The sequence below is a fragment of the Struthio camelus genome, chromosome 4, assembly GCF_040807025.1.
Source record: "Struthio camelus isolate bStrCam1 chromosome 4, bStrCam1.hap1, whole genome shotgun sequence".
NCBI classification, from domain to species: Eukaryota; Metazoa; Chordata; class Aves; order Struthioniformes; family Struthionidae; genus Struthio; species Struthio camelus.
Genome location: NC_090945.1, coordinates 75,419,653 through 75,446,088, shown reverse-complemented (window position 1 = coordinate 75,446,088; position 26,436 = coordinate 75,419,653). Strand labels below are relative to the sequence as shown.

The 26,436-nt window shown below is 38.2% G+C and overlaps 2 protein-coding genes across 15 annotated transcripts in view; one reads left to right on the top strand and one right to left on the bottom strand.

Annotated features, from left to right (window-relative positions):
* Positions 1-3,443: 3,443 nt before the first annotated feature.
* Positions 3,444-22,367, bottom strand: TRMT44 (tRNA methyltransferase 44 homolog). Of its 3 annotated transcripts, none has more exons than XM_068943456.1 (11): positions 21,753-22,367; positions 19,146-19,263; positions 17,992-18,211; positions 16,632-16,700; positions 13,176-13,283; positions 11,609-11,680; positions 8,151-8,257; positions 7,431-7,614; positions 6,308-6,698; positions 5,230-5,346; positions 3,444-3,769 (listed from the first exon to the last, which is right to left on the bottom strand). In XM_068943456.1, the coding sequence occupies exons 1-11, from the start codon at positions 22,225-22,227 to the stop codon at positions 3,537-3,539; spliced, it is 2,094 nt and encodes a 697-aa protein (XP_068799557.1). In that variant the 5' UTR covers positions 22,228-22,367; the 3' UTR covers positions 3,444-3,536. The 3 variants fall into 3 exon arrangements, with proteins under 3 accessions (XP_068799557.1, XP_068799558.1, XP_068799559.1); XM_068943457.1 differs by lacking the exon at positions 21,753-22,367 and adding an exon at positions 21,209-21,611 and having other exon boundaries at positions 3,445-3,769; XM_068943458.1 differs by lacking the exon at positions 21,753-22,367 and adding an exon at positions 19,887-20,009 and having other exon boundaries at positions 3,451-3,769.
* ACOX3 (acyl-CoA oxidase 3, pristanoyl) overlaps positions 21,583-26,436 on the top strand; it is a 44,550-nt gene continuing 39,696 nt past the window's right edge. For 2 of the 12 annotated variants that reach the window (XM_068943449.1, XM_068943445.1), the window contains exon 1: positions 21,583-21,718. The gene's annotated coding sequence lies outside the window, so the exon portion shown is untranslated. Of the gene's footprint in view, positions 21,719-22,703; positions 22,854-25,499; positions 25,640-26,436 lie in introns of those variants that run through there. The other 10 variants (XM_068943451.1, XM_009686198.2, XM_068943448.1 and 7 more) reach the window with 9 other exon arrangements.

Genomic DNA, 26,436 nt, shown 5'->3' with positions numbered 1-26,436 from the left:
AGTAAGTATATGCTATTGCTTCCGTAAGAGGAAATGCACTAACACTCTGAAGGAAAATTTTAAGGATGCTAACTCACAGGTCCAACATGATAAAACAGCAAATAGGCAAACATGAAAGGTATTCCTTCTAGTACCACGATAGTATTGCTTTGGGTGAATTCCCAAGTATTTGCAATTTTTATATGAAAATATTCTTAAAACCGTATGAACGTAAGTTACCAGAAATAACAGACCAGGTACTGATGTGCCTTCAGTTGATGCCAAATATATAAGCAGTTTAGCAGACACCTGTCCCAATACCTATTTTATCTGTCACTTGGTAGGACTGTTATAGATTTTGGTTTCCATCTCTGTTGATTCTGAAATATTTGCCTATACGATGTCCTTAGCAAAGCTAATGACTGCTCTCTATCGCTTACTTGTATAGCAAGAAACGCTAGAGTTCAGCTGATAAAATCATGCTCCAAAGATCACTGAAGATAAAGAGTTAATTATGATTTAAAATTTTGAATCTGAACAGGCAAGCCTCAAAAGATACCTAGAGGCCTGTAATTGCTGTTAGACAAGAATTGCTCTAAATTTGGGCTACCTAATAATTTATAACAAAAAAAAAAAAAAGACAGGAGTATCATAAAGAGATAATCCAAATGATACACACACAGAAAATTTTACTGGTTTGAAACGTGACAGAAAATAGACTGCCTTGAAGATAAACACAGATATTTCATAGGGAAAACACAATGTCTCTTTTTTTTTTTTTTAGGAATCTGATAAAAACAAACAAACTTCAGTAAACGGCTGTATTTTAAGAGAGTAAGGAAACTCGTATTTTTTTCCTCTCATTTTATTTAGATTTTTAACAAATCTACAGCTAATCTTCTTTATAAAGCTATAGCTCATCTACAGAGAGAAATACAAAATCTTTAAATCCTAGCATTTCTATGATTACAATCTGTCATCTAACTTTTCTATCTCTTTATACTCTCACTCTGTGTTTATAAAATTAACACAGCAATTTCTTTCCCTCTATAATAATAGGCTTCAAATACAGATAAATTAGCTAATGGGTAGTGATTCCAATAAACTAAGGAGTAAAATGACAGTGCCGTATCAACAACTGGGACTTTGTGCTTGAACCCCTTGTGGAGCAAGGAGGTTTTCTTAACAGCAAAAGTGATCCTTACCAACTACAGAACTTCACCCATTGCTAAAGTTGGATACTGCACGAATGCCATTTTAAGATTAGATCACAGACCATGCAACAAGAAATTAAAGCAGCTAGATTAAGTAGACCTACTTTACGGCTTTAGCTGTTACCTCTGGATTTACATGCAGAATTTATAAGGCTGACATTCTGATGCAAAAATGAGGAGGAAGAATGTTCTCTCATCACTTCTCCAAACAACAGGAAAGTTTCTGTAATTACAGGAGACGTTAGATGGCTTGCTACCTGCAGTGATGCCAAACAGGGAGAAGAATAACTATTATGATATACATTGTTGCGTTTAAAAAAACAAAGGAAGTCAATAGCTACTACTTTAAATAGTATGCTGGTTATCATAAAATTTCACAAAGGAATAAAGAAGAAAAAAAGTAGTTTTAAAATCAATCCACTAGTCTGGTCACTTGTATCTATTACTTCAATGAGTCACAGTATTTTATTCCCTAGTTGTTGGAAAAAAAGTTAAGAAAAAAAAAGAAACTCCTTCCTTCAGCTTCTTAACCCTGACTTCATGCAAGCCCATCTGATGTATTTAGGGACTCCACAGGTAAACTCCAACTCAGGAAAGCACCTGCTTCAAGTTAGGCACATCCTCCCCCAAACTGAAGCATCAAAGGAGGTGCTGATGATTAGAAAAAAAACTAGAGTCTGGTTTTGCTCTTCACGCCATCTGGAAACAATCTTCATCTGGAAATAGTATGAACATGGTTTTATAGGTGTTCCTTCTTCGCCAAACTTATAACATTATTATAGTGAATAAGCATCTCGGGGAATTCTTCTTATTTGCGTGCAGCCAAGCTAAGGCTAACTAAGGCTAAAACTTCAGCTGATTATACATAGGTATATAAAATGATTCCATGGCTTTTCTTAACTTTCTTCCTCTCTATAAGCTAAACATTTATTAGAAATGCTTACAAAAACTAAACAATAACCACCCTATCAACTGCATTCTCTTACTGTGCTGCCCTCCCTCATAAGAGTTGCACTTTACATGGCTTATACTACTATTCTTTCCCTTAGTCCAATAACCCTAACTGAACTACATCCCACACACGCTCCCCTCAGAGTAGGATCCACCCCCGCCAAACTTGTAGGTTCTGTAATCTTTGTGACAAAGCACTAGATACGTTAGTCATTAGTCTTAAATTCAAGACATGATACATTTGCAGAGCACAGCCCCTAGGGAAGGCCCTGGGAGCCCACCGCAGCTCCCGTCAGAGGCAGGCCAGCGGGCTACACTACCTGGCAGGTGGATAGCGTGGTAAGTGATCTCCAAGTAAGGGGCTGGGTGCCAGATTAAGTCCCTTCTTCTGCACGTTGTGGGCTGCAGCCTGTTTTAAAAGCAAAAAAGTTTTGATTAAAGCAAAGACTGCGAGGAAAGTGTCTTTGGAACTGCTTTGAAAAACATTTTCAGTGCCACCTTTCCTTTTTCCTTTGTCTTCAATTATTTCCTTTGTTCTTCAAATTCCTTGCACATATAGCTTATTCACTCTTAGAACCTCATCATAGAAGAAACGTAGGATCCAGGGCTATACCCTCGCTCTCACTTTCAGATTTCTCCTTCATTAACATACCCCTTATTTATGTTTTCACATTGCTATTTCTTCAGCAAAAGTCTTCTTTGTTATCTGATAATATCAGAATGGTAGGGAGTGTGTTTATTAGATACACTAGACTACAAACTACACACTTAACTATACTTACCTACCCTAAAAAAAGGAAAAAAAAAAGTGTCCAGTATAGGATAGAGAGCCCTACACAAACATGTGAGAACCCCCACAACAACAAGGGAGGGTGGGCGAGAGGGCGGGCGAGGTCTGTCCAGAAAAAGGAGATAGTAATAGGGACAAAAGGGTAACACAGATCAGAAAAGAATGAAATCTCTCTACTTTCTGACTCCAATTGAGCCACAGTGAGTTATAAGAAAGCATAAATCCTACTGGAAAGCTTTGAGTTAATTTGCAGGGTTCATAGATACCTCATTATATATAAATGAACTGATCAAAGATGATGAACAATGCCCTGTGATTTAATTTAAGAGTTTTTACTTTCCTAGTTATGCAAAGTATATTGCAAATGCTCGTGAGAAAGGCCACATCTTTTAAAAGTAACCAAAATTCAAAAGTACATACTTTAGAATACTCTCTCTCAATTAATAATAAAAAAAACCGCAGGAGAATTTATAAGGAAATTGCAAAATAAAATACCTATGAATGAGATAACCTTATCATACAGGTGTTCATGCACTAGACAGCCCAAAACGATCATAAATCCAGTCATGTACACAAGTTTAAAAATAAATTGCAGCATTTTATTATTGTGTGTGTTTTTTCTTTTTCATAATCTGAGACTGTCTTAGCTCCTCAGTCCCATGAGCATAAGGACAAGATTCAGAAGGCAAAGAACAACCATCAGGATGATGAATGAAAAACCAACAGAGACGCGTTTTAAATGCTTCAGCTGAAAGGCGTTGTTTTATTTCAGGCTTGTTCTTCCTTGATGGTTTCTCTTTTCTCCAGTCACGAATATGAACTCTCCCATTTAGAACTAAAATTTAAAAACAACAAAAAAAAATACAGCTGTTAATAGAGAGTCATGGGAATTGTACTAGAAAAAATGCATAGTGACATTCTGTGAATAAAATACATATGCTACAAATGGATCACTCAGGCAAAACCAAAATGTACCATTTGCACAGAAATAGAAGATGTGCACAACAAACTGAGATAATGTAGACACGGTCTAAAGAAGAATTGATTGATTGCCCCTGTGAGATGTTTTGCTGTTATGTCAAACAGCCTGAGGCACCTTTCTATCATCTTTGCAGAGAGTTTGTTTGTTTTCCCTTTTTTTTCCAATACTATTTAGGATAATTTAAATTAAAATCCTCTGAACTCAGATTGCAACTCCTAAACCTTCGATTTTATAAACATCAATCTTTCCCTTGTTCAAAACTTTATTAGTCCACATTTAAAAACTCAGTAAGAGTCTTCTACAACTTTAACTACAAAGAAATGCTCTTGCAAAGACAATGGTTCAACTGACCAAAGTACAGACTGCTCAAAAGAGTTGACAAGTCTAATCCTGGATATGAATCAACAGTGAAAGGGTAGGAACCATCATAACAGGAACACCATTAACAGGGATTCAGCACTGCATCAGGGATTATTTATGGCTCTTAATTTTGGTGAGGTTTTTTTATTTGTTTACTGTGTCAGGACCATAAATTGTACACACAGATTAGTCTGTGAATCTCTGAATCCCTGTCAACTCCTTAAATGTGCCAACAAAACAGAAAAAACAGAAGAAAAAATAGCAGAGATAGAAAAACGTAAGTCAAAAAACAGTGAAAATGAAGAGGGAAGAATCTGTCACTTGTAAATTACCATATTCTGTTTTCATATTCTGCTAAATCTATATCCTCTGTATCACACTTTTGTAGCTTGGATCATTTCCCCCTTGCCATTCTGTATTCTGAAAACTGCTATCCAGGCTACCACTGGCTAAACGAACACATTAAGCCTCAACACACTTAAAGGTTCTTGACTAGACCAGCTTTATTCTGTGTTGGCATTTATTTTGCGGGGCTTGTTAAGTCACAATTAAGTCTCAGTGAAATGCTTTAGTGAAATTACCCTGCGCTTGACTGCCCCCCCACCCCAGATCATTACAGAAAAAAGAAAAGTTCTCTCTAGTTCAGCTACAGAGTCTAATTAATCACTTTAACTAAAGGGCTGCCCTGCTAAAGAGCGGTCTTTTCAGACACAACTGGTCTAAGAGAACAACTCTTTGCTGGCAGCTGCCTTTCCAATCTTATTCAAAGGAGAGTTTTAATTAATGGTATCTTGGAGCAATACAGGGGCACATAAGCACTACCTAGTTTTCCACAAAGGTATACACAGCAATTGAAAAAAATCCCACTACCGTGGTAAGCAGAGAAGCAGAGAGAAGCCATAAAACAGGTTATTAAAAAACAAAGAGAAAAACAACATCTCTCTAGTCTTTACCTTCAAATACTTGATGACTGTTCTTGAGTAGTGTCTGTAGGCCTCCGTATTCACTCTTTAGCCTTTTTAAAGTCTCTTTATTTAAGTGCTCTGCTACTTCTTTCAAGGAAAGGCTTTCTGCAGTAAATAAAGATGTAGGTATTAAATACATTTTTTAATATATATATGTATATACAAAACCCTAAAAAGCCCTGCTTCTCCCACTGACTCTTAACTTCTGTATAATTTGAATATTACAAGCAGAATATATAGATTACCTACAAGCACTGCAGCAACTTTGCGCTCCTAGTATCACGCACAGTATACACATGTATATTGTCTGTAAAATGGAAGCTTTCATTCTACAGGACTCAAGTCAGAATTTCCACAGTAAGATGCAATTTACCACCCCCCACACAATTTTTTACAGTAATATACAATCCTTATTGTGCTAGGCACTTGTTTTCATGCATGTAGTACAGAGAGTCTGACTCAGGATCTCCTAGAACATTAACAAAATATGACAGAACATATGTCATAGAAATATGTCATAGAACATATGACAGAAGACTGAAATAAATAATAAAAGTGGAGGGAGGAAAGCAGAAAGAGAAGAGCACTCTAGAACTACTGTGTTTATAAAATTAACAGCAACTTTATTCTTTTTCTTTGAAACTAAACTAACCAAACGTTCCTAATCATGCTGTGACCAAATGCCACTTCAAAGCACTTCTTGTGGAACAATACCCAGTTACTATGCGACTATCCAAAAATAAACTTAATATTCACCCCAAAAGAGGTGTAGACTGCTGTGTTTTGGGCAATGGGGAACAGTTTTGTTTTGTTTTTAAACATAAATACTAAGCCAAAATCAGTATTAAGTAAAACGGAAAAATCTAAAGCAAATAAGAAACAGAATTTATATGCCTTATTTGCATCCCAGCATGCGAAAAGGCCTCTGATTTTTCTAGTAGTGCTTGCCATTACTTTTTGCCCTTGCTGACAGAGATTGTTACTTTACTGTTCCCACTATTTCCTAAAATCTATTCACTTACTAAACCTACAATAATGTAGATTTATTGGAAAAAACCAATCTCACCTCCTTGATTCCAGGTGTTTGTACTTCCACTATTTGTACTGCAGCATGATTTTTCTTGGGTTGTATTTAACAGCAAGTTTGCCACATTTAGAACCACATCATCTACAAAATCCCGAGGGAGAGCAGCACAATTTCTGACTTGTTCTACTTTTTCTCTGGGTTGAAATCCAGGCATCCAAATTCTACCAGTTGTTTCAGTCTCCTTTACAGGAAATTCTGCACCTGTTTCTTTGCACACAGTGTTAGAGGCATCATTACGATTAAATCCAACTCTTCTGTCACGTGCGACCAGAGCGCAAGTCTGACGATTATGAATATACTGTGTTATCTGCTTGTCAATCAGAGCACGTTGCACAGGTGGATAGGTCCTGTTTTTCCCAATAAGGCACACCTATTGTAGCAGAAACGGGTAAATCATTATTTCTATCATAATATTTATATAGAATCCTATGTTTATACACAGTCCTCCAACTTGCACACGACTTACCAGGTTTCTAAATCTAACTACAGGAGATGTTCATCGGAACTCAGTGTTCATTAGTCTGGGTGGGTTTTCTTTTATTTTGATTTCTGAATTTTGGAACCACGGAAGAAATCCAGTAATCAAACCATAATCCATCACACCATACAAGCAACAAGAACAAGAAGATTTTTCCTAATTTTCAGATTATTCACAAGATTAAGGCTGAACTCTCTTTTCACTGTGAGAATGTTTCACTTTGAATTTCATGGGCCATGAAAATCAGCAACGCTTGAGGTAAAAGGAATCAATGAAGGCAGCTGGAAAATTAAGGTGAAAAGCAAGTATAAAAGCTTTTCATCCCATAGAGATGCAGAAGAAATAACTATAAAACATTCCACTCTGTTGTCTTTGGAATTGTACCTATGACCTTAATTTTGATATAGCAGATTACCCATGAAACAAATCAGTACTTTTAACCTCTCTTCAGAGGATATTGTCTGAAGTAATGCAGTTGACTACAGCACGGTCTTACACAACAATAATCATGAACAAACATCCGTATGTGTCAGAGAGCTAACAGCTAAGAAAAAAAAAAAGAAAAAAAAAAGAAAAAAAGGGGGGGGGGGAGAGAGAAAGAGAGAGAGAGAGAGATAAGATTACCCTTTTAGTTGAGGGAATTCTAAGGCAATCTTCTTCTACGTGAAAGCCGCATATAAATCCCACTTGGGAAACAAAATCAAGATATTCTCTGTACTGAGTCTTCTTACTTTGTCTTCGGCTATACTTTCCGTGGAAATCAAAGAAGCAACATGGCAACACAAAGTAGCAACAACAATAGGAAGACCTACAACAGGGATGATAAATGGACATAAACGTAAAAACTCATTAGATACCAGCAATAATGGCAATTTTTATGAAGCGACAGAGTTTCAAGAAATAATACAAGTACGATCCTCTTACAAGACACTGTTTCACAAATTATTTGCTATAGCAAATTACTGTGGCAGATTGTTTTGTGGCACTAAATCTCTAGGTATCAACCTATTCCAGCTAGTTGTGATGAGCAGACCAATTCAATGAAAGACAGGACACAACAGTAATTTTTCACCAGACTGAAATTTAAAGAATGAAAATCAATCCCATTTTTGAACTTCAAAACCAAAATGCTATATTATTCTTAATTCTAGGATGAAATAAATATTATTTTTACACTTCTTTATGGGATTAAAGAAGAAAAATTGTATGGGTAACCAGCTGGTATCACGCACACCAAGCCCTGCAAAAAGGACAGCAGGTGTAGCCACAACAACTGCAGTTTTCATCTAGCATGCATGGGTAGATTACGTTTTTTAATTTAACTCCTCTTCGTTTTTTTCATACCTAGCTGCAATTACAGGTATCCACGGTGTTAATTCATCTGAATGGTTTCCTATCAACCAGTCAACATCTGGGAAGAGATTACTGTCACCTGGCATGATTGCACATTCCTGAGAAAAAACAACAGCAAACAACAAAAATTAAGTAAATTTTATTATATTTGAATATATTGTATTTGTTAACAAAGCGCTAAGAAACACTATAAAATCCTACAAGGAGATAAATACAAGCTGTATGAGATCACAGAAGCTATCAATATGTTCCTCAATCTGCACTTCTGCCAAGCAGTAATCTTTTAAGGCTTCAAGGAATTAAGCAACAGCAACCCACAACATATTGGTAGACAAAGAGTGGAATAAAAGATATCCGACACCCTAAACACATGTAAATAAGTAACATTCACTAGATTCTGGTCCCTTGCCATTATCCTCCTATGTCATGTATTTCTGGACTCAGTTTTTCAAAAAGACCTGTTCAATTTGCTGCTTTTTATAGAACTAGGTCTTGCACTAATCTAGGTCTAGCAATTAATTGGAACAAGTTTTGTTACTGTCTTCTTTTCTTCCACAGACACTTGCCAATGTACAGAACACCAGGCCTCACACCCTGTCATTCCCATACATTGTACCTAATCCATTGCAACACTTCCACTTTTGTCACAATGCCATTCCATTCTCTTCTAACCTGTGTCAAAATTATCATATGATACTCACTAAATAGGAGGAAAAGTGGGAAGCAATAGATGTATACCAGTTAGAGGAAGAAGGCTTATTTGGTGGCCTTTACAAAAGCACTTTGCTTGCAGAAATTCAATATATATGGACTGAGACATCCGTTCAGAAGTCCTCCCACCACAATACTGCCTCAAGAGAAGAATAATTAGCATTGGGAACACTCTATTCAGATATTCTATGAAACAGGATGAAGTCCTCATATGGGTTGAATTTTAAAAGTTCCAGAGTGCCTTTAAAACGTTTAATTGTCTTTCTTACAGTCATATGTTTTTACTCAGATGTTTCTAAGAACTCTGTTTAGCTCAAGAAACGCAAAATAAAAAAGAGAACCAAGTTCAGCAAAAAAAGCACTTGAAGATGTTCATAGTACCATTACACATTCTCCTCTAAAAACGTACATGAATCTCACAATAATTATAGGGAAGATCAAAATAAAATAAAATAAAATAAAATAAAACAATACTGTGGGAAATGTAAATCTCCAGATATTTAGGGGAAGCTCTGAAAAGAGTTCCCATATTTTCATGTTTTATGTTATTATATGTATGTTTATGCATTTTCTGTAGCTCAACAGTCACACACATGCAAAATAGTATTTACACAGAAATTCAAAAGAATTAGTATAGGACTTCAGAAACGTCAGAATACCTCAAATCCAACCTATATTCTCTCTTCAGAAAACGCTAGTTTAGGTGTTGTAAGTCTCACTATGGTGCATCATTGTCCACTTTAATCACTATATCTCTGTCCATTTTTGGAATATGTAAATATATATTCAGATAACATGTACACGTAACATTTGTGGTTAGCAGATTAGCTGATGTTAATCCAAGAGTTCGATAAATGTTTTCTTATGGTCGATTAAAGAAATTACATCTATGCTTCATTTCATTTTGGGTTGTTGAACTTAGACACAGCATGAATTAGCAGTGCCACAGTCCACATTTTGACAGATATTAATATCAAATTTGTATTCACCATGTCTGACAGCAGTTTGGTGATGCAGCATGTCACCTGTTACATTCACTTCTATTGTGAGTATGGGCACTAATGTCACAGACGGCAATATTCATCCCACAACTTCTGCTTTAGATAAAAATCAAAACAGAATTAACATCCAAGGGGAACAAAAAGGCTGTAAGCAGGCAGAAGCATTCTTCTTCTGTCACTCCTGTGGCTAAGGGAGCCTTACATAACAAGTAGGAAGGAGGAAATATGATTTTGCAACTCCCTCCCACACAAATTTGTACTTTGCTCATATGCATATTTTTTATATTTTCATTGTTTTCCACCTGGCTTTTTCAAGTTTTCTGTGTGAATTCTTATTTGTCTTGGTTAAAAGAAAAAAAAAAAATTCTTTTGCTGCAAAGACTGACAGTTGATGCTCAGGCATTTTCCTAGGAGTCATGAAAACTAAGAAATTGCAAATGGTCAAACCTTAATATGAAATAAATATGCAAAATTCACTGTTTTCTGCAATACAGAAAGCAACTGGGACAGAAAAAAGAATTTACAACAAGAAGGAAAACCTACAGTGTGATCAGATGTATTATAGCATATTTATTATTTTATGTATTTTTATATATATTTATTTTTATATATATAAAAAATTTAAAACCAGGAAATATACCTTATTAACAGTATAAAGGGAATAAAGTAGCACTGCGGCTTGCTGTTTTAGATTATTTCGTCTTGAATCCTTTAAATAAGATCTGGTTGTAGCCTATACAAAAGAACTTTACTGTTTTGGCAATCTATACTCAAAACGGCAGGGTGACAAAAGGTTCCACAACAGTAAACTTTAGTAACAACAAAACCCACCCTTCCTCCACCTCTCAACACCTTAAAGTTGCTAGCACTCGAAGATACATTGAATGCGCTTTCTAAACAGTCTTACTACAGAGTAACTATAGAAGGAAAATTCCTTAAATATAATGGTAGTTGAAAACATCTTAGAGGATGTTTGAGACAATGTGGTAAGAAGTTTCCGAAATCTACAGAGGAAGAAACCAGGAACACTTCTCCTCCAAAGCGCAACCATTCATCAGCACTAACCTTTAATGAATATCAGACCAAGAACAGCTGGAGTTAAAGTGAACGTTCCTGTGCTGAACTGTTCCTGTTCTCATAAACAGCTAATGTGGAATTTGAAATATAATCCCTCTTTCAGACTCATTTTCCTGCCCAGTTTTCTGTAGGCTATTATTGCAATGACTTACCACAAAGTCAGTACAGCAAAGAACTGGCTCCTCTGAGGTTCAACAATTTTGTCGCAAAAGAGCACAGAGTACTCGAGAAGGTCAAAACCATTTTCTTCAATTAATAACAGAACTGCTCTGAATAAACTACTTATAACTTGGAATGCTAATTCTTTTGTAAAGTACAACAGTGCAAAGAATGCTACTGAATATTGATCTTTCAGTAAAAAGTTGTCTCATAATGTGTATGAAAACAGAAAGATCACACTAGTCATTTCAGCTGAAAAAAAAGAGAAAATTGAAAATGTGCAAGGACATGATATTGTATCGGGCTAACTATGAATTCCCTTTACAACTTCCTTACAATACCACTGGACAGATGACTGTCATCACACCAAGTCCATAGATCGCTGTAGATAATAATCTATATAACCTGGTATGTTTGATTATATCTACACGAACACAGACTGAGGCAATGAACAAATGAATAGTTATAAATGACTGAGATTCACATACATTTGCATAATACCTCTAAATGAGTTTCTGATCCATACATGTCCCATATTTTTCTTCTCCTCACATCAATTCCTCTACCTGAATGCTGAAATATTTAAAACAACAAAAAGGTATCATTTTTAAATACAAATTTTACCAGAAATTTTCATACAAGTTCACTACATCTATATGTAAAAACTGATTATTTAATTCACACTAAAATTGAGACGCATATGAAAAACAGCTTCACCATTTCAGCAGAAGCTGAATACTAAATCAAAAGGAAAAGACTAGGAGACATTTAGAATATATTTGGTTTGAAATTTTATCTGGGCACACCTATTGAGACTGTTCTTGAAAATCTTGCTTAGAGAAGTACAAGGAGAGTCGGATTTTTGTAACAAAACCTTTCATGGAGTTAGTGTTACTGCTGCAGTAACGGGTGCTTTGTCCATGAGGCTCAGGGAAGAGCGCCACTCAAAGCCGCCCGTGCTGAGAGAACAGCCTTCCAACTACTGAAGTCAGTAGGGTTGTTGGAGTCCAAACACATTTTCCCTATGTGAAGTAATGGGAAAAGGAATAAGGACTGAAAAATACGGTAAGAAATAAAGAATATATAAGCAATAGTATTTGAACTCCAAGAACCTTATGCAATAGGTGAGCAAAATTATTATTTTCACAAAATCAATTATTAGAAAAAGTTTCCTGTGACAGTCAGACACAGGATTTTTTGCCCATCAACAACATGCTTCTCAATGCTATAGCACTGACAACTTAATAACATAAGAAAAGAAGCACCTACATTAAAAAAAATCTCTTACTAGATCAAATTTTTCTGACTACACAAGGATAGAGAGCTTGTGTTTTGAAAAGCTGGCCAATGATACCATTTGATCCAACAGGAGATATTACTTTCCTCTACAAATGTTACCCTGTTTTCCCAAAAGTGGAAAAGACAATTTTCTTAAATGGACAGACTGAACTTCACAGGGTTTTATTGAATTTCAGTGACCTTTTCTGCTGTTTCAAAACTTTTCTGCTGTTTCTTTTCTGCTTGTTTCAAAAATTATGCATTAAGAAAACTGAGTTTTGCTGTACTTCTGATTTCACTTCCAAAAGCACGATGCATTGTTAGGTCTTTTTACAACGACAAATGCTGGGATTGTTTCTGAAGATATGGAAAAACATTTTCAAGACATGATGAGTAGACTTCAGGTTCAAGAAAAATAAGTTTACAAAAAACATCTAATCTAAAGCATCTTGTGAGAGAGAATCTCTGTTTCAAGATTTCCCATTCCTTTTTTGCTCTGTCTAAAACTCTGATTAAGTCACATCACTACTTTTTTCATTTCTTACCCGAGAAAGATAAATAGCCTTCAGGGCAACCAATTGCACTACTAAAAAATAAATAAAAGGCTTCTAAGCCTCTGCTAGGATTTGTTTCTGGTAACTACAGAATGGCAAAATCCTATTCATACTACCACATGAATTAATTGAATTTTGGCTATTTGCATGCTAGACAAAAGCACAGCATAATAAGAATACTGAATAACTATTTTTATGAAACAAAAACAAAAGCCACACCCATACGCTCTATTTACCCCTTCATTGCTTAGAATATGAACCAGTAGACCATTTCCACAGCCAAGATCTACAAATGACTGCTTCTTAGACAATCCCTTCTCTTTTCTCTCTTCTTCCCAAAGAACCTAAGACAAAGAAAGAAAACATTTTAGAATTATGCTCTCAAATTTACCTTAAAAGCATGCTCTCTATAAACCTCACCAACAGCTTTGGTGCTCAGCTGTGAGCAAGAAAATTCATACAGGCGTCTTAAGCGCTGCCACAACACGTGCTCAAAAACATTAACACCTTAACTGAACGCTTCAGCATCTGTGTCTTGCCTAAGCTACGAGATTCATATATTAGGCATTGCTGTGTCTCATCAACTCAGGTTGCTGCAGAATTTAGTGCAACTACATCACCGGAGTGTTTTACCCATCTAGCCTTAATTTACATTACAGTACATGATATCCCATCTCCAGGATACTGCAGTCAAGCATCAAAGAGCTATCCATAAGCACCCAGCTTATTATTAACGTAAGGTGACAAGGATGAAGATTGTTTTCAAAGCCCAACACAATAACACATTGCAGTCAACCTGTCAAAGTTTATTGTCTCAATTCAGTACCACACAGGTAGGGAAACTGACCAAAATGAATTTGGAAGGAGGGCACTCCAACAGCAACAGATTAGCAGGTATGCTCCCAATTTTTATTAGTCCTCCAAAGGATACTGAAAATGAAAGGAGAGTGCTGGGAGACAGTGCAGATGTGACAGAAGGCAGTCACTTCACTCACAGAGAAGCTAACTTGACGAAAGAGCCTTTAGACTGTTTACGGAGGGGAAAAATACACGCTGCAAAATATCAAGCATATTGTGAACTACCAAGCATCCTCTACTCACTTCTGAGTCACTAGAAGTTGAAATAAATCACAGCTATACAACACTGGGCTACCAAAAGCATAAATGTAAAATAAGCCGCTAAAATAAAGGGCACATAGAGAGGAACAGAGGAAGTAAGGGAATTAGCAAGTAAGCTTCAACAGTGTCTCTGTAAGGAGCATCATGAAAGTATTTATCCTGTCATACAACACTGAAGAGAGTCGGTGGCAGAGTTGGAAATTAAAAAAAAAGTGTTCTGTGGACTAGACTGGTACATGTAACATAACTTTCTACTGAATAGGCAACAAGTAAATTACCTAACAACATTCAATTGCCCCAAATTCTAGATCAACCAAAGTGAACCCACAGCTTTTAGCCCAGTTTTAGTCCCTGCTCCATATATAAGCAGTTTTATGTTGTTATTTAATTCACAAGTTAATCTTAATAACTGGATGTTTGCCCGCAGGAAAAGAATTAGTCTCCTGCCACCGTTGCCAGATAAGCTTTTTTCCATGAGATGCTACAAAAGAGACATTCATCAACGCCGCACACTTATTTTTTCCTATGAAGCAGAAATAGTCAAGAATATCTGACCAAGAAAACTTATGTTTGTAAAATTGCCACTCACTAATTTGCCAGTTTTGCTGAGGGGAAAGAAGTTGCAAATATCCCATGAGACTAGCAGGTTGCGTTTGTGTTTCTAAATGTGTAAGTCACTGCACTTTTGCACTGCAGACTGTAAAACTCTTAAACTCTGTAAAACCCAGAAAACTCTTACCACTTCCTACACATATCAAACCTATCTCCATCCTCTGCTGATCTTCTTATGACACAAAGTGAATTTGTACTTCTTTGGGCATGTGCAGTTGGTACTTTTGGGGCATGTTACAGCTGGTAAAATTCTTACGACTGCGGAATAAAATGAGGGTCAGATGCTCCTGCCCCGCCGTCATCTCAGTCTAGTTGCCATAAAACTGTAAAGAGTTAACATCGGACCTACCTTCTTTTAATCGCCTGTTTAACATTTCTACATAGGGAGTTACTATATAACATAGTGTTGATATTTGAAAATTTTGCAAACAGGCTAGGTTATTAATATCATACATTAAGCTTCCATTTAGCTAAGCCAGTTATTGGATCATTTTAATAACTTTTTGAAAATTACTATCTCTTCAGCTAAAACACTTTATCACTTTAAACTAACTCTCACATGCATAAAAGTTTGCAAAACAGATTTTCGAGAGTATCATGCCAAATTTTTCCAGTGGCCACAACTACTACAATTCATAATGAACAAGAATGAATTTTCTAATTTTTTTACATGCAACAATTACTATTATCAAGGTGGTAAAAATAACATAAGATATGTCTCTTACATAGCTTTCTCCACAAACGAATGTCATGATCATAATTTCAATTGATGGAGAAAGTTTTATCACGCCAATGTGATAATTAAGATTTTGAAAGTAGCCTAGGTCAACATAGCCTTCCTCAGACAATTCTAAAAGCCTTTACAGGATAAGGAACTGAAGTTCTAAGTTTAAACAGTCAATTAACAAAATAAATTAGTCCTCAATGAGTCCTGTAAGTGAGTCAGCTTGTTTACAAATATTGATTTACAGAAGATGCAACAGGGTCTCTACATACTCTTCGAAGTAGACATACTCTTACTGCACTCAGGATTGTAGTCAGAAAAACATTTGCATGCCTATATAGTGACAAATTGAGATGCTCTTTACAAACCTGAAGATTCTAGTGACTGTACACGGGTAGCATTTTCATAAACTCTTTACTAGGTAGGTACGTTAGGAAACTGCACCAAGCCTCTATCTGCGTTCCTAGACATTCATATACCTACTATAGTTGGCCTTTATACTACACTCGAGGATGGAATTGGAGCTGAAATTTTATCAGGGAAAGACAAAGCAGTGAAAAAAATTTTTAGTGCCCAATTAAAAAATCAGTGGTTGAAATGGGTATAATACCATAGCTTATCTCCAAATTGGACACTAACCACTATTTCTCTGACAGCTCAGTGCTTTGGGACCTAATCGCTTTAAAAATACAGTTACTCTATGTAGGTCATCAACCTCCTGTGACAGAGAATTGCAAGTCTTTATGACAGGTTCACAAAGAAGTTTCATTCTTCCTCTGAATTCAATTTTCATTTACTGCGTTTAATTTTTTGCGGCATAGGGCAGCATAAAAAACACATTCACTGATTTTCATTTTACTCTCACATTTACCTTTATCCCATTTCTAAAGGCCTGGTTTTTGTAATCATTCATTACAGGTAAATCTCTAATCTTTTTTGGTATTACTGTCAAGAGTATTTCAAACTCAACTTGAATTGAGTTATAGCCACAAATTTTAATTTCTGTTTAAATTGCACTCGAAAACATTGCACTAAGAACTTCTCTCTCTCCTCTTAAATGAAAAAAAGGAAGGAAAAAAACCAGTTTTTCTTTTCCCCTGCTCCTTCTTTTTCCTTTGTAAGCCTATAATAACTCTATGTCATTCTATTTTACAGAAGGCCGTAAGAATAAAATGAAAACAACGATGTTCTTGAGAGAGGTTTTAAATTTTCCTACTTATGCAGAGCAGTTCCTTACCAGCAGATAAGCAGCAATAGCAACATCTTCATACACAAATTTCTCAGGATCCGTTACTTCCGGCCACACCTTCAGAAAAAGAGAGGAAATGCTATCAATTTCTTTGCTATCTAAATCAACGTAAATAGTATGCTCAGAGTGATCTGGATACTCACTCCCTTTAACAGGCTTCTCAGATTCATAAATTTTGAATTTTTAACTTCATTAAAAAAATACAAAAAGAATGTAAATAAAGACTGTTAGTTTTTGAGTCACACAAGAGTAATGGGATAAAGAATGCCTGCTGTCATTCAATCAGTAAAGTTCCCAAGACAGTCAGGGCTCTATATGTGCAATTCACAAGTAAACTGCCTCACTGTTCTGGATTATAGCATGCATGTATCCTTGTGCTTACTGTAATTCTCAGGGGAAAAAATACTAATTCAAGCCCTGTTACGTGCAGCATCGACCACACTGTTATTGGTAAGTTTATTTGCATAACATATCAGGGCATAGCATCATCCTGGCACAAGAGCATGAAGAGTCAAAACGTGACACAAGAGAGGCAGAAAGGAGAGGTGTTATTATCCCTCTTCCGTAAATGAGGAATTGAGACAAAGATTACAACAATCTGCTCAACAGTACACGACATGTACTATAGAGCTGAAGACTTAATTCGGTCAGAAGCCAGTACCTTACCCACAAGTCCAAACTTTCTTTCATCTGTATCTTTCTATTAGCATAAAAAGATCAACAGCAAACCCTTTTAACATTTTCACGCTAATATTTTACAGAAGTATTTACCAATTTTTTTGTATGTAGCAAAAGTTTGGTGTAAAAGGTTATGAATATTATTCTTTAGAGTATTTAAGATGATCATTGTTATTTTGAGGGATATCAAGGATAAAACACCGCTAAAACATTATTCCTTCAGCTCAGAAGTACTTATTAATACAGCATCTAAATTTAAGAGTAATAAGAAATTTAACCTGCTTGCTAACCAGCGCTGCTTAGATTCTTAGTCTGTGAAGAAGCTGCTTAGATTCTTAGTCTGCGCTTTTTAACGTGGATGACTTAGTGCCTCCCTCCTCTGACTTCATGAATTGTTTATTTCTTATCTGAAAGGAGACATTCTGGAAAATACCTAATTCCCCATGTAGTTAGTGGCTCAAAATCTTGCTTTCTCAGTTCAGTTCTACATATTATTAAAAAATCTATTTTTTTCCCCACATACACAAAAAGTAAAAAAATATTTAACGTATACAGCTCAATTAAATTGCTTCTTTTGGTTAAAAAAAAAATTAATGAAAAAAGCAGTTTCACTAAACAATAAATAATGCCAGGAGAGCATGTTTCTACTGCCTTTTATTACCAAACTTACCTTTACCATCTCTTTGTATTTTTCTTTAAGTTCTTGATAAACCTTGCTGTATTTTGCCACAGGAACGAGTGAGAGTGTACTTTTAAACTCACTATGCTTTTGCTCCACAGACCATTTAGCCAGTTTGGATAGAAGCTCGTTTCCAAGCCATGCTAATTTGGGGTATGCAATTCCATCGGAAAACCAGTTTTCTGGAGATGAGGTTACAATAGACACAGACCTTTAAAAATAAAATAAAGAAGTTATACAAATACAGTGCATTTCAATACCTCAGCTACTTCAAGAGGAGAGAAAACAAAACCATTTAAAACTTCGTCTTCCATATTATTTAAGTGGAGAAAAATCAGAAGATCCAGCAGAGGTGTAACAGTAGACAGAGGAATAAAGAAGCATGTAATGTACAAAAACAAAAGAAAAGAAAAACAGTGAACTTGCTGAATACTGTAATAGTCTCCTCTGAATGTTGTTAGGTAGACCATTAGCTGCTAATTCAAACACTGTACATGAGAGGCTATTCTAGATCTACCGCCAAACCAGACTACAGATCTATATATGATGAACAACCCGATTCAGCAAGATAATCCAAAGGCTAACAAGTAACAGTGAATAATTAATGAAAGTAATAGTAAATTCAGCAGGAAAAATATCATTACGCACATTTCATGATCTCTAACTTTATTTACATCTCTTTAAAGCTATGCAAGCTGTCAGTGGATATAATTATGCCCTCAAATGTACTGCAGGAGCAAGCCGCAGTAGTCCCATATCTTAATGGCTGAAGCTCAGCAGGTTCCAAACAGAAATTTCCAATTCTAACTTCAAGTTTACTAAAAACCAAAGAACTCAACTTCTCTCAGTGGTGTAGCTGGCTCTTCACTCTCAGATTACTTAAACTTTTTCTAGATCATGCACACACACATACAGTCAATATACACACTGAACACTGGAAAAAGATTTGTTTTGCATTGAGCTTGGTTTTATAGATCTTTCATTTTCAACTGAACACTAAGTATTAAGACCACATCATTACTGTTATTTACTAATCATAATCATTTGGTTTGCAATTACACAAACCAAACCAAGTAGATACTGATACCAGCACGTGGTGTGATCCCTGAGCAAAGGGTTTGCTTCCTCTCCACTCCTAGACTTACCATTCCTCATCTTTTACGTGTGCTAGTTGAATTTGATAAATATTGCACTTCTTAACCTGGTATTTTCCTTCGCTGTTTTCCTCCAAAGGTAGAAAGGTCACAGTCCCATTAAAGGCATCTGAAAAGATTTGTAAACAGTGAAATATTATTCCACGGTGTAAATGATCCTGTCACTTAGCCATGAAAAGTAAGGTTTTGTTTCCTTCCTTGACTAAGTAACTAGTAAGGCAAGATCTAGGACAATGCAGAAAGAAGAATCTCAGTACTAAGAACAGGTTCATTTCTCAGTTTGCCTAACATCTGAAGCTACAGAACTGTTTGAACTCTCAAAATCTAGCATTCTGCTGCATGTTTTCCAGAATTTCTAAGACCCTGATCAGTCAGACTAATCACATTCTTTAAATCTGAACATTTGCATATAGTGAAAGCTATATAATACAGACATTGCCATAGTCACTTTCTAGCACAAAAACAGCTGCATTCCCCAGCCCCCCGGTAAAACTAGACTCCTGGGGAGCACATTCCAGATTAATGAAGACAGTTCAAACACTCTTGTTGTAGATACACAAACAGTGCAGTATTAAGTAGTAATCAATGATACTATCAATAACTTTTACTGTGTTCAAACACAGGATCTAATGTTGGATTACAACAAAGTGTATTTACACTTCAGTTTTAGCAACATCCAGCTTCTCCAGTTAGAGCTCCTGGCACTGTGTAAAACACATTCTGTGTCCCTACCTTTCATTTATAGCAGTAACTCATAACTCCGAAGAGAGACGACCCGAGAAGACTTGAGTTTAGGTAAGGGCTCGCATATTATGTTCTGCATTTAGTTACGTTCAGCAACTACCCTACTGATAAACAGCGCATCATCTAGGGAACAAAACGTTTACGTCCAGTGACAGAGTCCCAAACATTAGATTTGGGAACAGCAGAGACGGGCAGAGTAACAGCTGGCCATGACCTTAGATGCCTCTACCAGATTTCAAGAAGATATTCTTGAAATTCTGCACCTTCTATTTGTCAGGTTTCACCTTCTGTTATCACTCATGTATATATCATGATAAACTCCTACCACAAGTAAAAGTAGGTTTTGCTCTTCATTTGAAATAACTAACAAATAAAACAAAGGAGGCTGCAGCAAAATATGAATGGCATGCTATAACACAGTACTCACATACTGCTGATTTTTCTTAATCTTAACATCTTACTTTACTCCCTATGTCCTTCCTATAAAATGCCTCTAAAAACATTTACTATTTACATATTACTATAAGAAATATCTATTATATGGCATTTCTTTAAAACAGTCAGCATTACTGCCTTGAAATACCTGCACATTACTACTTTACAAACTAGTTGCAAAAATCTTTTTAGCAACTTAAGACTTTTTTCTTGAAAAAAATAGCAAACAAATCTAGAGATCCTATCTGTAAGAAAAAAGGCGAAGTAGCTCTAGAACGTCTCTTCCTTAAATTAAAAAAAAAAAAATTAAAAAAAAAAGCAACACATACGTTTTTTTAAGGCATTGCCAGTACTGAGTAAGAGCCCGAGGCTTTAAGACCTTCCCAAGCCATCTATCGGTCTAAGTGACCATAGGCCTTTCCGAGCAGTGACTCTCCACTGGCTCTGGAAGTCCGATTTTTGGCCAAACACCAGCATCAGAACCTAACCCACCCCGGCGCGCCCTGAAAAACGCAGCTGAAACAGGTGCCAGCCGCTACCCTCCCCGTGTGTTTCTTCGTCTTCAGAGAGATGACTACCTCGCGTTTCCATCTTACATGGAAAACAACAATTAACCTCCATTCCTAAGCGACACGAAAGTAGACAGAAAGAGTTCACACTTGGCCAGGCAGGTGTGGCAGCTACCTGCTTCGGGTTTTTTTGTTTTTTCTTTTTTAAATCAGCTCTGCGTTCTCCGAGGCCACTGTCACCCTTACAAGACGGTAGTTGGAGCACTCGCAGTAACTTCAGCGGCCGCTGTGTTTGCGCGGCCGCGGCCGGACCCCGCCGCCCCCCGGCAGGGGCTGCCCAGGCGCGGCGCCCCCCGCCGCCCTCACCTTGCACAACCAGCTCCCTCGGCGGCGCGGCGGGATGCCCGGCCCCGGCCCCGGTCCCGGCCCGCGGCAGCAGCGCCCGCAGCACGGCGTGGAGCTCGGGGCCGCGGCCCGGCCCTCCCCAGGCCTTGAGGGGCGGCGGCAGGTCCCCGCGCCCCGCCGCCAGCTGGCTGCGCACCTCCCGCCACAGCCGCTCCAGCGCCGCGCCGCCGCCAGCCGCCTCCGGCCCCGTCACGACTCCCCCGCCTTCCTCGAGCCGCACCGGCCCCTCCGCCTCGATGGCGGCGCCGCACAGCCGCCTGTTGGCCACCTGCGGCTTCTCCAGCCAGACGCGCACCGCCGCCCAGAAGCCGCGGGGCAGGGCGGAGCCGCCGTCCCGCACGGCCGCCACCGCCGCCGCCGCCATGGCCGCGCCGCCGCGCGGGGGTGGCGGAGAGGAAGGAGGCGGCGGACGCGCGGCGCAGGCTGCTCCCGTCAGTTCCTGAGGCGGCGACGGCCGGGCCGCGGCCCCAGGTAAGCGCGGGCGGCCCCCGCAGGGCGCCTTCACCTGCCGGCGCCGTGCTGCCCGGGCGAACGGCGGCCAGGCCAGGCCAGGGGGCCGAGCCGGCGGCGGCGGAGGCCGTCAGCGGCTTTGCCCGCGGCGAGGGCAGCCCGGCTGCCCCAGCGCGCCGCGGCCTCCCCCCGCCCCCGCCAAAGCTCCTTTGACCCCGTAACGGTCGCTGCCGCCTGTGGCGCGGCCGGGCGGTGACTGCCTGCCCCGGCTGGGAGCCCGCGGTGCCCTCCAGCCCTCCCCCGGCCCGTCGGGGCTGGCGGGGCGCTGTGGTGTTTACGGCCGTTGTTTGAGGAAGGTTTGCGCGGTTGTGACAGCGACGGCGACAGCTCCGTGAGCCACGAAGTACCGGAAAACAAACACAAGACGGGGGGGAAGCCTCGTGCGGCGTCAGGACTGACAACCTGATAGGGCCCCTGGTGCTTGGTTCTTCCTGTTCAAGGAGACAGATCTTACTTGTTCCGATATTCATAGTAAATGCATCTTTTCTAGTAAATAGGACTGCATTAGGTACTCAACTCAGTCATATTTTTCCCCTAATGAACACAAGCCCCAGCCCCAAATTTTGGCAATACGTGTAGAGGTTCCTCAACGAAACCTCAAAGTATTCTTAAATGAGTGGTTTGCTTTCCTACGTTTAATCTCTCTTGCTGTTGCGTTTCACTTTCTTGGGCAATAGCTTAGGTGCCACTTCCATCGTTAGTTTTTAATTTCGTTTTCTAGCGGGTCTGCACTTGACGGTAATGGAATTTCTTACAGACAGTCAGTCTGAGGACGCAGCATCGTTGTTCTTGATGGTTACCAAGTGTCTGAGCTGTATCATCATTATGCAAGATAATTCACGATAACATACTGCAAATTGAGCTGTTCCCTAGTGGTTTGCATACCATTATTTGTTGTCTTTTTATGAATTTGAATTACTAACAGGCGCACTTTCCACATATACAGGTTTATAACTCAGCATTTCGCAGTGAAATTGCAGCAGCTCTCCATCATTTGAAAACAATACGCGTTATTCTTTACCGCCACACCCATATGCAGATTGCAAAACATATAAGAACTGGATTTCAAGTCTGCCAGGATGAAAATAACACTGAGGTTATTCTTTAGGGGAGTCCTTTGACTATTACTTTCCTATTGTAATTGTCCATTGTGATTTTCTAATTAATTTCGAAGCTGTTTGCCAGGAACCAAATTAAATTAAAACACTGTGTGAAGACAAAGAGGGAATTAAAGTGTGAAGTCCCTTTTTATGAATGCTTAAGTTTTCTCTTTTGAACAATCTCATTAATTTGCAAGGAAAACAAAGCTAAATGCATGTTTGAATAGCTAAAGTATTTTCCTATAGAATATGCCTGTTCTGAACCAGAAGCCTTGAACTTTTGCCTAATTTACCTGTTTTCCAGTTCAGTTAGAAACTTTGTTTACTGGCTGTCCAAATAGTAATGTCTTTATTCAGCTTCAGGGTGAAATGTTCTTTCGCACTACCTGTTTGATTTTGTTTTTTTCCTCCCAAACAGTTGCTCCAAACTGTAATCGCACCTTCCCGGAACAGATTAGGAAGTCACATGCGGAAATACTGTCGTATAGTCATCTTCTAGTATGTTCTTCTTATACAGAACTAGAAAGTGGCCTCAATGAGAGGATTCGGTTGAAAGAAAAGAAATGGAGCAAAGAGAGAGATCAAGAGGAGGAGGAAAAAGAATGACACCAAGTGGAGTGCTAAGCCAGCGGTTTCTGCACTTTGTTGCTTTTGTAGTCCTTGCTGAGCCCCTTGCCAGCCCTAGGCTGGACCTCCTCCCAGCAGCTTTGAGAATCGCTTCTTCCAGCCAGGCCCTTGTCAGGCCAGCTTCTGTTCCCCTGCCTAGTCTTTTGGGCTTCCTTTTGTGCTTTTGACATGCTTAACACAGATCTCTGCTTATCTGAATAAAGTGACATAAACTGCTGCATGTGATACGAGTGGGTAGTGGCAGAGGGCACTCAACATCTGCTTCTGCAGTAGGCAGAGGCGTGAGCTGTTATGCTTTGGGTCAGGTTATAACGGAAATCAGGGTTTTCCACTTCTCTCCAGAACCAATATAGTTGTACCTACCGATAACTAAATTCTGCTGGTCTGTTTTGCAATGTGTCAGAGCAATATTATGATCCATAAAAATACAATGAAATGCTATCAGACTTGTATGCTTTTGATAACATAATCAAGAGCCTGAGGCCAACTGCACAGAAATAAATAAGGGGAATTGGAAAAAATGTTTAGCAGGAAGATAGACTAAAAAATGTTAGAAGCCATCAAATAACAGAAATGAAAATTTTAACTGTGAGGAAAAAAGAGGGAAGAATGGAGGTTAAGTGTGGTTTACATGTGAAGATCATATTTTGTATTGCTTTAAATCTAGTCTTGAGTCGTGGCAAGATGACACTTAAGCGCATACCTATGTGCAGACAAATTTCTAGAATTGCGTCTTCTGTGTGGAAGAAATGCTCTACAGTTGTCTGTGTTTCTTAAAGTCACAACTGCAGTAGTTTTATTTGAATTCGTTTACGCAGTTTTAATCTGTGCCTTTTACAGATCATTGCGGACAAGGCTTCCTGCCTGCCCCATTCGCCTGTTCTGTTCAATCAGTGTTAGTGTTGGACAGCATATTGATATCGTTCTAGTTTTACAATTAAAAATATTAATCATATCCAAGCAATAGGAGAGTAGACAGGTAGACAGGGCTGGAGGTGATTATATTTACCATATGCAAAGCCATCTGCTTATTTTTGTGCTATATTCTTAATGGTCTGGGCAGATATACCGGGGTGGTACAGAGAGTATATACCCGAGTAGATCTGCGGGAGCCAGCCCAGTTCTGGACAAGATTAATAGCCTTAAATCAGTACTTAGGCACCTACATCAACAGCTGTGGCAGCCTCCAGCTTTCTGCACACTGACCCGCTCGGGTATTTGCTTTACACTTTCAGTATACAGTATTCACAGTATCCAGTTGTATCATCACTTACTGTCAACTACCCTCACCCCTTCCAGCTCCCCATTTCCCCTTACCCCACATAATTAACTGGGCTTTTAGCTAATCAAGTCAAACATTCTCTATAGCAATAACTTCAGAGTGCATCTGTTCACTTAATGAACCTTTAGTGTCTTTGATGTCTTAATGTCTGGTTCAGTCCACTGAATATATCCTTATTTAATGAGAATTTTCATGGCTGCATTCACTTTGGTATTTCTAGTCTTAATTCAATACAGTTATGGGAAATTACTCTGAGGGTCTGCTCCTGCAATCCAGAAGAACCCCCAGTTGGAGAAAGTATGTATATTGCATCCTTTCTTAGCTCTTCTTCCCCTCCAGTGGCTAAAGTGCAACAGATGGATTTCATAGGCAAAGTGGCACTAACTACTGTAAAAGGGGCAGGATGATACTGATTGACTACAGGAAGCCGCAAAACAGTGAAGACCCTCCTTTCCCTGCTTCGGTTTCTTCACACCCCAAATGCTACATCTGTGCTTCTAGGATATAAATATGCCCTCTTGCCTGATAAAGAGCACTTGTTTTCTTGATTAGCACTTTATAAATAGCTCTTGTGGAGAATTATTACTAACAGCGTATATTAGTACCCACATTTTTTCTGCAGATCTCTGCAGAATTTCACAGATCTAGTTGTGGGATTGATACCTTTAGTAGCAAGATTGTGCCAAAATTAGCTTTTGAATGCCACGATAGACATATCTTTCTCATTTGAGAGACTGTTCCCATGTCAGTAATCAGAAAGGTTAATCATTAAAGAAAGTCTGGGATTGAACTCTTGGTTTAAACTTTGATACAGAGTATATGAAGTACACTGTGTCTTTTGCAGAATTAAGAAAGAGTTTCAGCTGCAGAACAGTAAGTCCTTGTTTCCTGAGAAAATAATAATGAATGTACGAAAAGTTACCTGTCTTAGAGAATAGGATTTATGCAAGAAATTTTATAAATTAAATTATGAAACATCACTTAAAGTAAATCAATATATATAACTCTATCACATGAAAAATTCATCTATAACATTCCTACACTGATCCAAAAGTTCTTCTAGATTATATACAGTAGTATCATCTCAAGTATCTAGAAATTATTTTACAGACTTTTGAAAAATACATCAAAGAAGAAAAAGTTTCATTATCTATCTCAGGGACTATTCTGTGTGAAAATACAATAAGGAAATAGGTGGGTTAGAGAGGAAAATAAATAATTTTTTCTAATTTTTCTATTTAAAAATTTTGAAATGAATTTTTTAATGCTTCAGTCCTTCAGAAAAAAATTGGCAACAAGTATAAAAAATTACAAACGTAGGGTTTTATTTAGGTGGAGTATTACTGTGCTATTTGGAAGCAGGCTTTGATAGCAAGAGATACAGTTTTTGTCTTTAGGTAGTGGGAAGGTTCTACCCAGAGTTTTCTGAAGGCACAAGAACTTTAGTTTATATGCCAGATTAAATCATCTAACCTAGTTTGGAAAAAACAAAACAAAACACCAATGTCAATGGAAAGGGCTTTGTGGATGTGTGAAAGTAGATGATTATGACTCAATTCTAACAGAGAATTGCACTAAATATCTTGTGGGTATAGAAAAGCTGTTTGCATAATGACTTGCCTTTTCTCATTCAGGCAAAGTAGATGCAGATACGCAGAATTTTACAGGAA

Bases quoted from the DNA above. Each gene is read 5' to 3' on its own strand.
- TRMT44 (XM_068943456.1), bottom strand. From the start codon at position 22,227: ATGAATATCGGAACAAGTAAGATCTGTCTCCTTGAACAGGAAGAACCA. The intron at 13,284-16,631 runs GTAAGGAACTGC...TCTTTGTCTTAG, and splicing joins CTATTGCTGCTTATCTGCTG to GTTCTTTGGGAAGAAGAGAG. The intron at 5,347-6,307 runs GTGAGATTGGTT...TATTTACTGCAG, and splicing joins AAACACCTGGAATCAAGGAG to AAAGCCTTTCCTTGAAAGAA.